The sequence below is a fragment of the Danio aesculapii genome, chromosome 16 (assembly GCF_903798145.1).
Source record: "Danio aesculapii chromosome 16, fDanAes4.1, whole genome shotgun sequence".
In the NCBI taxonomy this organism is placed as follows: domain Eukaryota; kingdom Metazoa; phylum Chordata; class Actinopteri; order Cypriniformes; family Danionidae; genus Danio; species Danio aesculapii.
In genome coordinates, this window is record NC_079450.1 from 47570893 (window position 1) to 47589070 (window position 18178).

Genomic DNA, 18178 nt, shown 5'->3' on the forward strand with positions numbered 1-18178 from the left:
GGTTACTGAAAGCAAAACGATGAGATTTGTACTTTAGGTATGGCGTAAACATATTTGTCCGGCTCTTCTGTAGGTCATGTATAAAGTTCTGAAGAGTGAGCGTGTACATGATCGCAACAAACAGCTCATCAAACTCAAGGACTCTGGCTACCTTGGGCTGGTTTGCTCTTTTGGCGATGTCCCCATCACCATGACTACTGTGCGCTGTTTGTATGAGCAGGTGCTCGCCACAGGTAAACTAAATTTAGATATATTTTCTCTGACAAAAGGGTTGTTGTTTTTTCGGTAACACTTTATTCAGATGGTCTATTTGAGTATTAGTAGACTGTCTGCTTAATATCTGTTGATACGGCTGCTAAACAGACATTTAACTGACTATAAGAGACTTTGCAAGTACATGTCAACTTACACTAACCCCAACCTAACAGTCTACATATAATCTAATGAGAATTAGTATGCATGCAGATGCAATGTAATTTAAATTCAACAAACGGACCATCAAAATAAAGTGTGACCGTTTTTTCAGTAGTGTATAAACACGGATCACACAGAAGTCACCTTCAAACCCTCTTTCTGTTGGTCAGGGTAGCGAATCCATGTGACCAATTTAAACCAATATAATTTTAAATTGTGTAGTTCTGAGTGTCCTCCATCTAGGTGAGTGGGCTTGACAAACCACCTGTAGGATATACTCTTTCCTCTCTATGCACCATGCACTTTATTAGTAACACTATATGTTTTCTACATTAGTTTGAACAGCGTTTTTTCATGTTTTATTCTATTTTCTATAGCTATGTTCTTTACATCTAAAGTTGTAAATGTTTTATATTTATTCATATTTTCTATAGCTATAACTAGGGCCAGATGGAATCTGCGGACATTTTTAGCTATTTCTGTGCAGAATTGTGTTTGTGAATTATTTTTGAATTATTTTGAGAGTATCATAACTAAAACCTTAATATATGAAATAAAAAATAATACCTTTTTAACTTTTATGAAATGTTTACAGTGCAAATCTAATTAAATCCACTTTATTTAGTAAACAAAGCAAGTCTCTCATATAATAGATCTATTAAAAGTCAGAAAATATTAATTTACCAACTGTATTGTAAATAAATCATATGAATATTTTAATACTAGTCAATAATATTACTGAAATTAATTAAAAAACTGAATAATACAAATTTACACACATTTACTCAAGTAAATAAACAGAATCAATGATGGGCTTAAAATCTGTGGAATTGTCTGTGTGCAGATTCCGTGTGTGCCTAGCTATAACTTCTGTTTCTATGTCTAAAATTGTCTGGGTTTTTTTTACTTCTTATTAAACTCCATGATTTAGATACTTATTTAAATTTTTGGTTTTTCTAAAGTCACGGGTGGTTGTATAAGCATTTCACTGCATATCGTACTATTTATGACTCTTTATGTGACAAATAAAATTTTAATTTGAAGTATTTTCACAACCGTGTGCAGAAGTTTTGCTGTTTGAATTTCACAATCAAATTACTGGAATTTTTCAGAAATACAGTCTTTATTGCCAGTGATTGCTTTGCTCTGTAGTCCCTCATTAGTTGGTGACAGTTCTGTATTGTTGTTTACTTGTTGCAGATCCCACTCCTAGTTTTAAAGACTTGTTGGCAGTGGTGTACTTATCCCATCGTGCCGATCTCAGTGCTCGACTAGAAATCGTTCGTAAGGTGAGTGATGGATTATTAAACAATTTGTCAGACCAAAAATCTAAATTCTGTTAATTACTCTCTCTTGTGTTGTGTCAATCCCCTGAGATCTTCGTTTATCATCAGAACACAAGATAAGATATTTTAAAAGAAATCCGAGAGCTCCCTCATCCTCCGTGGACAAAAAAGGTTACAAAACATTCCATGTGACTTTAGTGTTTCAACTGTAACTATGCAAAGCTCCATAAACAATTGTGTGCACCAAAAGAACTGTAAAACCTACTTTGTTTGCCTATATCTCCCACATTAGATAGTGGTGCATGATTACTATGAGGAATTTGATGCTTGCACATTGCGCTGCTCACTCTAATGGCAATACATTGTATTGTACATTGTAAACACCCACTTTGATGACATGATGATGAAGAGAGAATATAAGCAAAACAAAGTCGTGTTTACAGTTTTATCTGCCACACAAAAGTGTTCTTGTAGCTACAGTTTGATTACATTTGAACCCCTGAAGTCACAAAGAATGTTTTTGTTTCCTTTTCTGGACTTTGAATGTCTTGGGACTGTTGCTGTCTGGAGGATGGAGGATGAAAATGGAGCCCTCAGATTTCATCAAAAATATTTGTGTTCTGAAGTTCCAGTTATGGCGCATAAGAAGTAGTCATGCGCGTGCAGTCCGCTCCCAAAAAACGTTTCCCTTTTGTCTTTTAACATTAGTGCTTTTGTTGGTATCTGACAATATTCGTTTACCTACTGTTCTATGACTTAACTTGCTTTTGAAATGTTAAAAGGAAGGGGCAGACAAGTCGATAAAGAAAGAGAAGGCTCTCTTTTGCAGAGTGCTAACGACACATTAGCCGAGATACGTGCATCACATGACGACTTTAGAACCTCGATCGCAAAAGACTTCAAAACATCGTTTGAAAGTTTGGCAGCCAAACTAGATAACATTCAATCCATGGTGGCTGATCATAATCTTCGCATCGGAAACTCGAGTCCGGTGCTACAGAGAATTGTCAGCAGCTCTATCAACTCGATGCTACGTGTTCGAGGCTCCAAAAGGACAATGAGGGGCTTAAAGCTAAAGTCTCTGATCTTGAGAGTCGTAGCTGGCGCCAAAACATTCAAATTGTTGCGCTTACCCAAATCAATTGAGGGGCCGCAACTGACGGTCTTTTTTCTCAGCTTCTGGTCGATGTCCTTGGTTCCCAGGTGTTAACCTCACCACCCGAGCTGGACAGAGCTCACCGTATCCTCGCACCTAAACTTCCACCAGAGACCACTACTCGTCATTCTTAAATATTTGAGTTCTGTTCATGAACAGGTTCTGGTGGCAAAAACATTATCTGATGATATAGATTCACTTGTAAAATCTTGCACATTCTAAAATCGAAAGTGAACTCTATTTTTAATCCTTCTGCATGTGTTGAAACATTCCTGCATTTAAATATTCTCAGTTAATGAACCAATCATTTCTGTTTATCTCTTTTATCCCTGCAGCTCTTCTGCTTGATCCACTCCAATGAAGAGTATGTGAAGCAGCTCGCTCATCAGTCAGGCTGGCAGGATGTTCTCACCAAACTCTACGTCAAAGAATCATACGAGTCTCGTGTTCGCAGCCAGTCCAATTCTTTATCTAGCCCCACTTCCTCACTGGACCCAGTCCTTTCCAGACCCGTCTTCCGTCGTGAGGACAGCGTAACAGAGGATGTTCGGCAGAACGTCTACATCTCCCTCGCTGCCCGCCATGAAGAAGAGTACGAGGAGGAAGAAGCAGAAACTCAGGATGCTTCTGAAGGCTTTTCTGACCTTTCCCAGTCTCCTCCATTAACAGGGCAGCTCAAGAATGATTCCCTCCACTTTAAGCCATTTGACTCCGGAGACCAAAGCAGTCATTCGTCCACCTTGTCTAACACTGTGGACTTTCCACCATCGTCTCGCCTGCAGGAGGAAGATGAAGCTGTGTATCAGCCCCTCTCACCATTCGGCTCACCCTTTGAGCTGGAATTAAATCTTCAGAAAGGACCCCAGACCCCCGTGGGTAGCCAGCCAGAGACTCCCTCACCTCTAGAGCACAATAAGACCTTCCTAGGCATGAGACCCCGCAAGAGCTCCAGTCTGTCCAATGTTCTGGACGACACAAGCTACAGCACAGAACCACCCACAGACACAATCTCCAATACATCAAACCCACAGGTACTTGCTGAAATTGGTTTCAATCACTTCTTAAGGCCCTGAAGACCTTAAGAACTCCAGATCAATACTTTGTTGGGCAATCAAATCTTTTAGAGTTCTGTGACAGTGGTTCTTAACCAGAAACTTCCAAGGCCTCAAGACAAAGCCATGTAATAATGGTTAAATGATAATCATACTTATCACAAGTATTCTGTCAATATAGAACTTTTTAGATCACTTCAGCATATTTATTGCTCTCTGCAGGTAAATAATTCATCTTAAAAGCAGGACGTAAATACTGAAGGTCATTGAATTTAAATTTCTAATCATAATAGACTTTCATATATATATATATATATATATATATATATATATATATATATATATATATATATATAGTGGAAGAACCATTGTTACCAATGTCTGACTTCTGGACCTGGTAAAGTGATGTCAATTTATAAAGTGATGTCAGTTTATAAAATGATACTCTATGACCATTTTTATATAATATTACAGGATGTCAAATGCAATTCTTAACCTTATTCAAAATCCTATAAATCTCACACAACTGGAAAAGTGACCATTTTAAATTGTTGTGGACAATGGGGGAGGCCTTGAAGTCCAGAAGGCTAAGAACCATGACTCCATTAGTTACACTTTATAAATATCTAAGAACTGCTCTCACTCTCCCTGTTTAGGCTCCAGAGGAGGAGTTGTGTAATTTGTTGACAAACATTGTTTTCTCTGTGCTGTGGATTGGCACTGAGGGGTCTGATGATGTGATATGGAGAGAAAGAGGTCAGGTGTTTTCTGTCCTCACCAAGCTTGGGTCATCCTGTCAGCTGGTGCGGCCACCTGACGACATCAAACGCAGGTCAGAAGCATAAAACTTTAATGCTTTGTATCTTACAGGTTATGAGAAAATGACAGCACACAACTGAGAAATACCAGCAATGTACTCAGTTTCTATCCTAAAATTAAAGAAAGACACTTTTATCTTGAATTAAACTGTGAAGATTGAAATTGATTACCTGAATTTCAGATATTAACTATTTATTTTGCCTCAAGAAGAGATATCACAAGTGTTATTGAAGTTCAGATCATTCATGAGTTAATATATTAAGTTAATTGGAAAAAAGAAAAACAAATAGAGGACAAACTTGCATGGCTCTGTCCTGTTAAATTTGCTAACATTGGTAGCAACATGTTAAGTCATGTTAGCAAGGTATGCTGAAGACAAGTTAATTCAAGGTAGCAAAGCAGTAAATGTGCTAGAAACATGCTAGCAGCATTGCTAATTAATATTACAAACATGCTAAAACATGCTAACCATGTGTTTAAATATGCTAGCAACCTGTTAAATGTGCTAGAAACATGCTACAACATGTTAGCCATTGGTTAACCCTGCTGAAAAAACAGCTTAAACCTGCCTAAGCTGGTTGGCTGGTTTTAGCTGGTTGACCAGCCTGGTTTTAGAAGGGTTTTGGCCATTTCCAGGCTAGTTTCCAGCCATTTCCAGGCTGGTCTTAGCTGGTCAGGCTGGAAAATGACCAGCTAAAACCATCTTGACCAGTCTGGTTTAAGCTGGACATAGCTGGTTTTGGCTGGGCTGGTTTAAGCTGGACATAGCTAGTTAGGCTGGTCGAGCTGGTTTTAGCTTGTCATCTTCCAGCCTGACCAGCTGAGACCAGGCTGTCTCTATGAAATCTGAACACAAGTGTTCTGAAGACACATTTGAACACATTTAAATACTAGTTGGAAATAATAATAAAAAACTTAAAATGTAATTGTGTCAATGAAAGCACATCCATGCAGAAAAGGAGTCAAAACATATTTGATATGGACCAATAAGCTAAACCCTTAACCATTATATTCAACACCCTAGCAATAATACTACTGGTTACAGTGAAGCATTTTCATTTTGTGCTTTGTAAGGCTTAATTTAAGTTACGAACTCCCCTATTATGGGAACAGCTGAAATCCAGTAGAGATCAGAGCCTGAAGGGAGGGACCGTAGATTAAATCGTTTTCTGGATTCCTTTGGTTCAGAGAAGGGCAGGGCGGGGATCTTTGGAGGGCAGAAGTTCTTTGCACTACTGGGCTGTTGCTTTTCTTTTGTGTGGCTCCAGTGTTGCATCACCAGCATTGCAGCTTGTTTTACTTCAAGTCTCAGGGTGTGCCTGTCTGTGGACTTGTTCAAGACATTGTAATCTATTTGTTTTGTGACTGCAAACAAACGTAATAAGCTAGTTGAGGTGTACAAGATCCATCATCTGTCTGTTGTGTGTCATAGCCTGTTGGAGATGATGCTGGAGTCATCTTTGTCAGATCTGAGGGACTCTCAGGGTGTGTCTTTGCCCCATGTGCCTTCCCTGCTCCGCCTTCTTAGACTGCTCCAGGACTTCCTATTCGCAGAGGGCACTTGCAATCATACACTATGGAGTGAGAAGGTGGGGAATTGATATCTATCTATCTATCTATCTATCTATCTATCTATCTATCTATCTATCTATCTATCTATCTATCTATCTATCTATCTGTCTGTCTGTCTGTCTGTCTGTCTGTCTGTCTGTCTGTCTGTCTGTCTGTCTGTCTGTCTGTCTGTCTGTCTGTCTGTCTGTCTGTCTGTCTGTCTGTCTGTCTGTCTGTCTATCTATCTATCTATCTATCTATCTATCTATCTACCTACCGACCTATCTATCTATCTATCTATCTATCTATCTATCTATCTATCTATCTATCTATCTATCTATCTATCTATCTATCTATCTATCTATCTATCTATCTATCTATCTATCTATCTATCTACCTACCGACCTATCTATCTATCTATCTATCTATCTATCTATCTATCTATCTATCTATCTATCTATCTATCTATCTATCTATCTATCTATCTATCTATCTATCTATCTATCTGTCTGTCTGTCTGTCTGTCTGTCTGTCTGTCTGTCTGTCTGTCTGTCTGTCTGTCTGTCTGTCTGTCTGTCTGTCTGTCTGTCTGTCTGTCTGTCTGTCTGTCTGTCTGTCTGTCTGTCTGTCTGTCTGTCTGTCTGTCTATCTATCTATCTATCCTTTTTCGCCAAAAAAGTTCTGCAGTGCCACGTCACACCGGACATGGAAAGCACTGTGCTATGAAACCCATTCACTTCAATGGCCTGTGCTGCATAGGTGCAGTTTGTTGCTACATTGAATAATGAACAGGAGCAGCAGAGCACATTGTCGACTACCTTGCTCGCTCATCATGGTAAAAGATCAATATAGTTCAATATTTGAACCACACAAGCTCACCTGAAATGCAAAGTCTGTTCCAATAGCACGCCGACAGGACATTTCTATGTAGCATGCTTGCTATCTATCTATCTATCTATCTATCTATCTATCTATCTATCTATCTATCTATCTATCTATCTATCTATCTATCTATCTATCTATCTATCTATCTATCTATCTATCTATCTATCTATTCATCCATCCGTCCATCCATCCATCTAAAAAGGGACATCAATCAGTATCAATAAATTATTTCTTGATATTGTTCTTTAATTTATTATTTTTTATTTATTATTATATTATGTTATTTCGTTTCATTCAATGTGAAAGCGCTTGCAAAATGAACTTTATAAATTTTGACTTCAGATGTTTTAGCAACATAAAAGCAAATTGTTATTTCATGTTAAAAACGACATAATTATATAACATTAAGCATTGCTGTTAAAACAATATGTGCCAGATATGTGTTACAAACTTTTCTTTCTTTCTTACTTTCTTTCTTTCTTGCTATTTTGCTTTCTTTCACTGGTTTCTTCCTTCCTTCCTCCCTTTCCTGCTTTCTTTCTTGCTTTCTAGCTTTCAAAGGAGTTTGAAGTATTTAGGTAGGCTGTGCACAGTTTGTTTATATGTGAAGGAGTATAGGAGTGTGTGCTTGTTTGTTTCAGATCTTTGAGGGGGTGGTGAATCTGCTGGACAGGCTGAAGGCGTGGCACACAACCCCCGGCTCAGCAGGCTCCGCTGAGCTCAAAGAGATGTCTCTGATCGGCCTGCGGATCATTACTGGATACATTCAGCAGCAGCAGAACCCACAGGTACACGCAAACAGACTCTTCCTAAGAAATAACCCAGGGCTGTCCTATAACATTCCTGCTTTTTGACATTTACAAATGTAATTTTATTAGCTGATTATGTGGTATGTACTTAAAATGTCAAACACTAAATAAAAATCACTCATGGTTTTGAAATTGCACAACTTTATACTCCCTGCTGCAGGTGCAGTCTTGTAAATACACATATTTTTCATGTGCCATGTTCAGGATTATTAGATATGCCTTTCGGTTTTTTAAATGCTTTTTTATTTCACTTTATTCCACTGGAGCGTAGTTGTCCATAAATGAATGTGTACGTGTGTGTGTTTTTAAATCAGACTCCTCCAGACTCACAAAAACCCATCCAAAGCTATAATTAGATCATATGTACTGACTGACTGAGAAACATACAGTGCTCAACATAGAGTACACCCCATTTTGAAAATGAATATTTTTATCCAGTTCTCAGTAAATATGGGTAATATTTTTGGTGCATTTGAACAAAACAGATTTATTAAAGAAAAAAATATATTATATTTTTTATATATTTTATTTATTAATATAATATTTTCCTTCTGTCCATCTTATCTTTTCTGTGAATGAAAGAGCTGAGTAAATAAATAGACTATACGTACATAATTAGAATAATGAAAGTTATAGTAAATGATAAAACATTTGTACTACAACCTGCATATTTATAATTATAATAAATGTAATTATATCATAACAAATAACAGTTTGGTTAAATTTCATCCTGCAGTTTTTTATATTTTTATTTATATATATTATTTTTTATTTATATTTTATATTTATTTATTATAATTTTATTTAATTAAAGACATAGCCTTGTTTTGGATCTAGCTTTAAATTATTTTTTATAAAATGTTAAAGAATGTTTTGTCTTTTTCACACATCATTAAATCATGACTGTAATTGTGATAGTGATAGTGTTAATTGTTTGACCTTGAGATGGCTTGAGATGGCATAGATGTTCACATTCGCAGAAATCTTTTTTTACATTGTATAAATGGGTCATTATCACTATAAAGTACTTTTGAGACGTTAGAATTTGCAAAAAAAAAAATAACTTTGAGATTTTTGATTTAACCACATAGTTGTGTTAATTAGAGCTGTAAGAAATGAACGTTGGTCAAGCTCCAGCACGTTTTTTTATTTAAACTGCAAGTAGACAAACAGTAAACAAACCTCAAATTGTGTCAACCCTGTCATGGACAAATTTAGAGTATATTTTCATTGCAGTGTGATTATAAAATGTATATTTTTAGAAAGGTAATGTGTCCCTTTACCAACCCAACTTTATAGATTATGGAAAAAGTCTATTTATAATAATGAAATTATGGACAAAAGATTTATTTCCCAATAAAATATGCAATCATTGCTCATTTTTCTAAATGGTCTAAATATCTAATATTTTGACAAACTTTCAAACAATATTAACTGGCCCTTATTGGATAATTAAGAAATCACACAAGATGCTTTGCTGAGGTTATAAATAATTTGTTTATGTTCATAAAAGTTGAACATGACTGTGGAACACAAGATGACAGGGTGGGCATGTATTTTTACTTCAAACAGTCAGCTCATTGATATGGAAGTCCTTTACATAGACTTTAAAAGGATATCCTTTATATAGACTGAGACAGATATTGCCAAAAGGTTTGTATTGTCCACTCATGTATCACATCTATTGTAGTATGTGTGTGTGTATAAGTGTTGTAACATAAAAACATTTACTAATTAACAATAAAATATTAAATAAGTAAATAAAGTGTCCATATCAATGCATATGTGCACCCTGTCAAGGAAGGATTTGTGGCAGGATGGACAATGACGGAGGATATTTTTGGCTAAAGATAGCATTTATTCAACACATGTTGTACCTGCAGCTAGCAAAAAGTTTCCCTTTTTAAGCTCTTTGTAAACAGTTTAAAAACAATATTTTTGATTTCTGACATTTTTTATATTAATATTTCACTACGACAGGATGGACATGTTAAGCTTGATAACATTCAGTTTCAAGCAAAATATGAGGAAAAATAGGAAACATAAGTGTAGATGATTACTGTGTGCACAGCAGATGTTTTAACCTCTTCTGCAGAAAGGCAAAATGGGCATGGGGATGCCAATGAGTACATCAGAGGGTTTCTTAAAGCGGCATTTTACCCCATAATGACAGGGTGGACAGCAATTTTAAGGACACTTGAGAAATTATCAATAATATTATGAAAACAAAATAAAAGTTTTTAAAATTACTTATTTTATCAAACAACCTTTTTTTAAGACAATAAGAATAATTAAGTATTTTGTATTATTTTACTTAATTTACCTACTTTTTAGACTCACTGAAGTTGGCTCAGCAGTGTGTGGGACATGGCAATATCACATCCATACAATGAAAAAATATGGAAAAAATTGACAAAACATATTTCAAAACACTCATAATTCTACCTGCATGTGTGTAAATGTTTAAACAATTATATTAAAACATCAGAATTTCATTATTTCACATTATGTTCATATAGGACCGATTCAATCTTGTGGGACATCAAAGGCACTTTATAGTAAAAATGACCCAAATAGAGCTAAATGCTAAATATAAAAGCAAAATGCTAATTCTTAAAACAAGTTTTAAATATGTTAGCAGCAGTTAATATGTGTCAGCTCTGGGTTACAAAATGCTAGCAACTTGTTAAAACATCATGCTAATGAAGCATATTTTACTACATGGCTAATATAAATGCTAATTAGCTTATGTTTATAACGCTAAACATACTACAACTTGCTCACAACATGTTCATTTAAGATAGCCTCATGTTAGCTAAGCTGCAAACATGTTCATTCATGATAGTGCTAGTAGCATTCTTAATTATTGTACAGTGGGTTAAAATTAACTTTTTTATTAGCAGGATTTATAAATGCATCATTTCAAGACCAAATGAAGTTCCTCAGGATATGAGCTCACATGAATATTTACTGTGCTCACAGGAACTCTATAATAATCTCAGACAGCCAAGTGGCACTCACAGTGAAAGCTGTATTTCAGAAATAACCCTACACAAAGACAAGAGGCTACCATGAGTGGATAAAACAGACAAGGGAACATGACTCAGTGTGCAACGTCAGTCAAAGATTCATGCCGTTACAACATGATTTCAGATATTGTTTGTTTTAAGCAAGGAATAATATCTTAATGTTTACTGCATCTTGTGCTGTATATGCTATAGTAAATATGCTGTGCTTCATGCAATGATAAACATTTGATAAACTGGTAGCCGAGTATATTGTTGCATGAAATTTAAAATCATTTAATGTGAATTCACTTTTGAAATGTGATCAAATAATGATCAAAAAGGTCATAGCTGGTCTTAATTGGAGTTTATTTATGATGGAAAGTTATATAAAAGGCATTGTGGGATACAATACCCTGTACGCTATTCTCTGTTGTATACAATGAAGGCCACTCCAGTGCACTACCTTAAATACTAATGGAGTAATTGTGGATTAGAGCTGTGATACCCAAAGAGGAGGTCAGGACCCCCCAGGGGGGGCCGCAAGACAATGAGGGAGAGTTAGGTGATTTTCAAAAATCTAATTCATTTTAAAACTTTTAGTATTACTATATTTTGTAATAACCCACAGAAGAAAAAACTTGTAGGTAATAATAGTTACATAAAAAACAACAACATGGAAATACAAAGCCACCAGCCTTTCTTTTTTTGCCACTCCTAGATTGATTACGTTATATTAAATACAGAGCAATAGCATCAGATGCAGCAGATTGATTTTATGGCATCCAGTTATACTTTCTGACACCTTTACGGCACTCACATTTAAACGATGAATAGACATGGGCCTCTTGTGTGCACCTTTGTGTGGAAGGTTTATAGATTTATAACCACCTCAGAGGATATTGCAGGTCGTGAGCAGGCCCGGCCCTAACCAATTTGGCGCCTTAGGCATGATTTCAGGTGGTGCCCCATCACATCGCAGTAAATTCCACTGGTAGTGTACAAATACTCATAAGAAACCAAATAGCTTTGTCTTGGACATTCTTCTAAGTAAAGCAATTGCACATTCAATATTTTCACATTTGCCTGAGAAAGGAATGATGCAGTATAGTTACATTACCATCACTATTTTCCATAACATCTATGGCCTTCCATAACATTAGCTGACGTTAAAACTAACAGATAGCGCTAGCCATTTATTGATTATGGGATGTTAATGGGATGTAAAAATACAGGACAACAATTAGCTTCAAATGATAGAATGCACAGTAAGCATTAGAAAATATTGACATTAAAATAAAAATTTTAGCTTATTAAAATCAATGGCCTATACAGAAATTAAATCAAGTTATAAAATCTTGTTCACTTTTTACTGCATTTAAATATTGATTAAAGTTACTATAGTTATTTAGTGAAGAGTAGCAAATGAATATCTCATTTGTTTTGTTTGATAACAGAACTGTCACTGTAAGAATGTACAGATCTATAGGCTAAATCTATAGGCGCCCCCTGAATATACGGCACCCTTAACATTTGCCTATACTGCCTATGCCACACGGGCCGGCCCTGGTCATGAGTTGCTGTCAATTGTTATTTTAGGGGTGGTGGGCTGAAAAATTTGGAAACCCCTGTATTAGAGTACTGTTTGATACATACCATGAAGTATATACTTTATACTGGCTAGTATTTTTTTCTTATATAATGCAGAGTGCTATATATAATGATAAATATTTCAATACATAGTTTGTGTTTACTACAAGAAAGCTTGCATTTGGAGCCAACTGAAATAACATAAGTTTGGGAAAGGCAACTACGGCATCTACTAAAAATGAAATAAAATTGTATGTACGTAAATAAACATATTTAAAAGGAGAAAAACAAAACAAAAGACACAGGTATACAACTGTTAAAAAATAAAATTGAAAAAGAATGTTAAACGTTAATTCAAAATATTAATGCACAAACTAATATATATTGATAAAGTATTAATACGATTGAATTAAAGCTAAAATATGTTTAGAAATATAAACTAAAAGGAATGTATCAGTTATTAATCATAAAACTACAATAAAAATGTTGGAACACTGAATAAAAAGATTATAATAAATAAATAATCTAAATTTGCATTAAAATATCCTGCTTCACATTAAATTTTTATAGTAAAAACTATAAATATAGAGTATAAAGAATATCTTGTTATATATTATTGTAAAAACAGCATCACATAAGCACATTAAAGGCTGTGTAGTATGTAATAAGGCAGTATAATAGAGTATAGCATAGTAAATACTACAAAAAAATTGTACAATATGATAACGCCGTTCTGAATACTAAAAAAGCTTTTACAAATCATTAAATAATAATGGTTTAGCAATAACAAAACATTTAAACACAAATAACGTCAAAACCTTGACAATAAATTTCAACATCTGATGTTTTTTCTCTCTCAGGTGTGTGAGATGGCATGTTTGAAGCTTCACAGTTTGCTGCAGACAGTCTTGTGTCTGTCCTGGGAGGAAGTGTGTTTTCTTCTGGGTCGTCTTGGTGCACCTCTTTGTCCCGCAAACTCTGGTTCAGACCCGAGCGCTGAGGCTTTGCTGAGTCCACTGGTTCCTATCGTCCGAGCACTACTGGACCAGCATGCAGACCGCACCACCCTACAGCAGAAGCTGCCAAACTTGCCCGCAACTAACGGCAGCCCATCCTTTGCCCAGGACCTGCAGATATACTGCAGCACAGCTGAGTGGCAGCAGTTTTACCAGAACCACGTCAGTATACAAATACACACACACACTAGGGATATCAGGGTGTCCGCGGGGTCTTAAAGGGGCATCTATCATGCAAAGTTATGGTTTGGAATCACTTTTGGAAGCTGTTTGAACAGAACTGTGTGTAGTTCAGTTTATCCACAGTCATATTAGAGTGATATAAACACAACAAAAGCTAATTATTTGACGTTAAAATAGGAATTGAAGTGCACCACAACGTGGTCTACTAGTGCGACTTTCCCATCCACCGATATTAATGGATAGATGTGTATTAACATGTCACTGTAGTAATGCATATAAAAATGTCCACAAGACAGGATTTGCAAAGAAACTGAGATTAAAAGATCTGTTCCAACTCTCTCCAATTCAAAAAGCAGTAAGCGGTGCACTTTGTAATTTTTATAACATTTTGAAATGCTGGAATCACCACGGCTGAATAGTGTACACAACTATAAACAAGGATGCTTCAATCATACAGCAAGAGTCCCAGTTTGTTGACGTTAAATCGGGTTTATTTTGTACAGTAACTTAGCCATAATGGATCTCCATACAGCAACATATTTACTAATTTGGTGGGCATCATGTAACAGCACAAAGTGTCTGCATCTTGCGTCATGCGCCACAAGTTGAGTCATAGATCAGCAAAGTAGGCAGCCACTGGAAGTCAGCGATTTGAGTTTATATATAAAAAATTTAAATATTTGTGTTACAAATACACATCGATTTGCTTCAAAAGACATGCCTTTACAAATGGCAGCTCAAAGGTTTTTATGGGAGAATTATGTGCTTTTGGAAGCTTCAAGAATAGGACCACTATTCAACACCATTATACAGTATGGAAGAGCCAGAATAAAATGTAAAACTACTTCAATTGTTTCATCTTTGATTGCTTTCATCTGAAAGTCATCACTGGCCAGGAAGAAGGACGTGGGGATAGTTCACCCAAGATATTCTGTCATCATTTACTCACCCTTGACTTGTTTATAACCTTTATGTGTGTCTTTCTTCTATTGAACCAAAAGAAGATATTTTGATAAAAGCTGAAAACCTGTAACAATCAACTGTTTTTTCATACTATAGAAGTCAATGGTTACAGGTTTTCAGCATTCAGAAGAAAGAAGATTAGTAAATGGTGAGGAAATGATGACAGAATTTTCATTTTTGAGTGAACTATCCCTTTAAGATTAGTAGTTAGCTAACCATGTACAAAGTCATGCTAAAATTCATAAGCATTTATTAAACAATCATGTAGAGCTTATATAGAGATGAATAAGTTCTTAAATATCGTTTATAAACATTCTTATCATTGAAAATTATCACAGTTAAATTTATTGACAAAATTTTGCATGAAATTAAACTGTCTATAGGATTTCCATTTGACATTTTTAAAAAGCCTTTATATAGAAAGCTATTTTAACTGCACAATTCTGAACAGCCCGCAGACCTCACTAGTTTTCCAATCCCAGGCTACTGCCATACTCTCACATTGTTAACAGGCACTCAGTGTGACTGTTTACTTTACGATAAGCTGGCATCTTCTCGGCCAGAGCCGTGTCTGTATATGCTACCACAAACCAGTTTTGTTTGACCTTTTTTGGATGTAGAGTGACTAAAATAAGTCTCTTTACCTGTAGTCTCAGTCAAATACAAGATCGGTTCATTCACACAAATCTCATTTGTAGTTTAAAATGACCCATTTCTTTATTCACAACTATAGCATAGGATATACTGTAAAAGCAGTCTGGGGTTGTTTAGGAATAAAAAAAACTGAGACTTTTTAAGTTTCCTCATAGTATTGTCCATCGCTTATTTATATATATATATTTGTGTATGTATGCATTTATGCATGTATGGATGGATGGATGGATGGATGGATGGATGGATGGATGGATGGATGGATGGATGGATGGATGGATGGATGTATATATGTATGTATATGTAAAATTCCATGAAATATATTCACTGTAAAACCCAAAAAGTTAAGGTAACTCAAACCATTTGAGGAAATCGATTGCAACAAACCATTTAAGTTCAAAAACTAATCCAAATATATACTGTGAACTTAATCCATTTGAGTAAATGCAGCAATCTGAGCACGACAGTACAACCAATTAAATGAACTGTAAAACCCAATAAGTTAAGGCAACTCAATTTGTTTGAGCAAACTGATTGCTACAAACCATTTGAGTTAAAAATCTAATCTATATGAGTACTGTGAACTTACCCCATTTAAGTTGAAGTAATGAGGTATTTAATTAACTCATTACCTTCAACAGTGAGTTCAAAACTCTTTTCAAATGAGTAGAATGAACTTTCAGTAAAGTTTGAGTTTAAAGTTTGAACTACACTCATTTCATTTGCTAAAGTTGACTGTTGGGTTTTACAGTGTTAAAAAATTAGACAAAAACTCAGAACTATATAAAAAGACTAGAAATTAACTACAAATTTAAATTGAATTATGTTAATACTTTAATATTATTGCATAAATGATAATAATTATAGTCACAAAAATAATAATATTAGCAAATATTTATGAGAAATATAATATATTTTATATATTTTACTATGCATACAACTGATTCAAACCTGTAGACTCATCTTTTTTAAACACTGAATAATTCGCACACTGGGCGGGTGGTTTTTTTTAGCACTTTGATGATTAATCCTTCTCCATTGTAGTGATGAACTCTTTATTTATACTCTTTTGTTCATCCAGTGCCAAACAAGACTGAAAAATCCAGATTTATTCCCCTGATCTCACTAATCCAAACACAAACTATGCGTTGAAATGAACCAGAGTGAACTGGAGGCGATGTGCGAAGGCTGGTGTGTGACAGCGAGTGCTTGTAAATCTGCCCTGTTTGGACTGTTCATATATACAGATCACACACTATATTAGCAGGCTTTTAAACGCAACGTAAACCAGTTTAATTCTATGTGCAAACATATATCTAGGTGTCTTCAGTAATAAAATACAGTAAATGAAATACTATATTAATTCTATGATTATTTTATGGGTTCTTTTTATCTTTAAAAACTAATGTTGCATTTTATATTATTTTATTTAGTTTTATTTTATTTGATTTGATTAATCATTTGTAATTAGTTATACATTTAAAATTACATGCATTATTTTTATATTATATTCAATATTTATATACAATATGAAATTATAATAGGGCTGGGCGATATGGCAAAAATGCTATCTCAATAATTCATTTCCATATTGAACGATGACTATATATATTTTGATATACAGTAAGTTGTCAATTAAATGTCATATTAACATATATCCTATTAACATGATTCAAAATTGGTACGTCTCTAATATCTATACTTTTACAACAATATTTTTAAGTTACCATTGTTGCACATTTCTGCTGTGTGATTTGCTCTTAGATCAATATAGAGTAAAAACGTCCAGCGCTTATCATTGTTATTGACATAAATGTTATGTTATGTTATGTTATGTTATGTTATGTTATGTTATGTTATGTTATGTTATGTTATGTTATGTTATGTTATGTTATGTTATGTTATGGTATGTTATGTTATGTTATAGCCCGTTTAATAAAATTTTATTGTAGAAATGTAAAAAAAAATGTATTTAAAAATGTTTTTCCTGATGTGTGCCTGCAGGTGGAGCCCACAATGCAGCAGTATGAGCTGGACACTTTTGGGAAGAGTCACGACCTGATGTCCAACTTCTGGAACTCCTGCTTTGATGACCTGATGAGCACCGGTCAGAGGAGAGACAAGGAACGCTCCGACTCCAAGGCCAAATTTCAGGTGTCTTCTAAAGCCCATTTATTAAAAAACAAAGGTTAATCTTGTTCTTACTGCAGTCCCTCATTACTCATTAAACGCCAACCCGTCAATCGACTGGTAGATTTTTATCAGTCTACCAGTAGATCCTGAGAATGACTGATGAATAAGTAAGGGATAATCAACAGCTTGCCATGCGTTAAAGGATTTTAATGCATGACGTGGAGGCGAAGGACCACACAACGTGCCTCCGCGAAGTGCATTAAAATCTTCTAACGCACGGCAAGCCGTTGATTATCCTGCTTATTCCATGGTCATTTGCTACAGTAGGCATACATTTAAAATAGTTTTGCTCTTTGCAGCGCAATATTTGTCCAAATTTTTGTCAGTTTTGACATGTTAGATTTTCTAGTCCCTCCACTGAATCCACTGTGACAGGCTGACAGAGAGACAGGTGGAGAGAGTGAGAGCGCGCACATGTGCGTGTTGTTCATACCTGATAATATTAAGATGCGATTTCATCAATCCGATCACAGGCGGACAAATAAGACATTGCAGTCACACCTGGAGTGTGTTTCCAGTCACATGTGTTTGTTTTTTTTTTTTGTCTACTTACTTCCACCTCTCTGATGAGGAAGGATCTGTATGCATATTGGCTTTCTCTTAAC

The 18178-nt window shown here is 35.3% G+C and overlaps 1 protein-coding gene across 2 annotated transcripts in view; it reads left to right on the top strand.

The window, feature by feature from the left end:
- Positions 1–18178, top strand: part of nbeal2 (neurobeachin-like 2) — a 173153-nt gene that overhangs the window by 112702 nt on the left and 42273 nt on the right. For both annotated transcript variants that reach the window (XM_056474718.1, XM_056474719.1), the window contains 8 exons: positions 74–233; positions 1615–1703; positions 3192–3887; positions 4565–4740; positions 6160–6316; positions 7805–7951; positions 13428–13745; positions 17385–17534. In XM_056474718.1, coding sequence (XP_056330693.1) covers positions 74–233; positions 1615–1703; positions 3192–3887; positions 4565–4740; positions 6160–6316; positions 7805–7951; positions 13428–13745; positions 17385–17534 — 1893 coding nt within the window. The remainder of the gene's footprint in view (positions 1–73; positions 234–1614; positions 1704–3191; positions 3888–4564; positions 4741–6159; positions 6317–7804; positions 7952–13427; positions 13746–17384; positions 17535–18178) is intronic.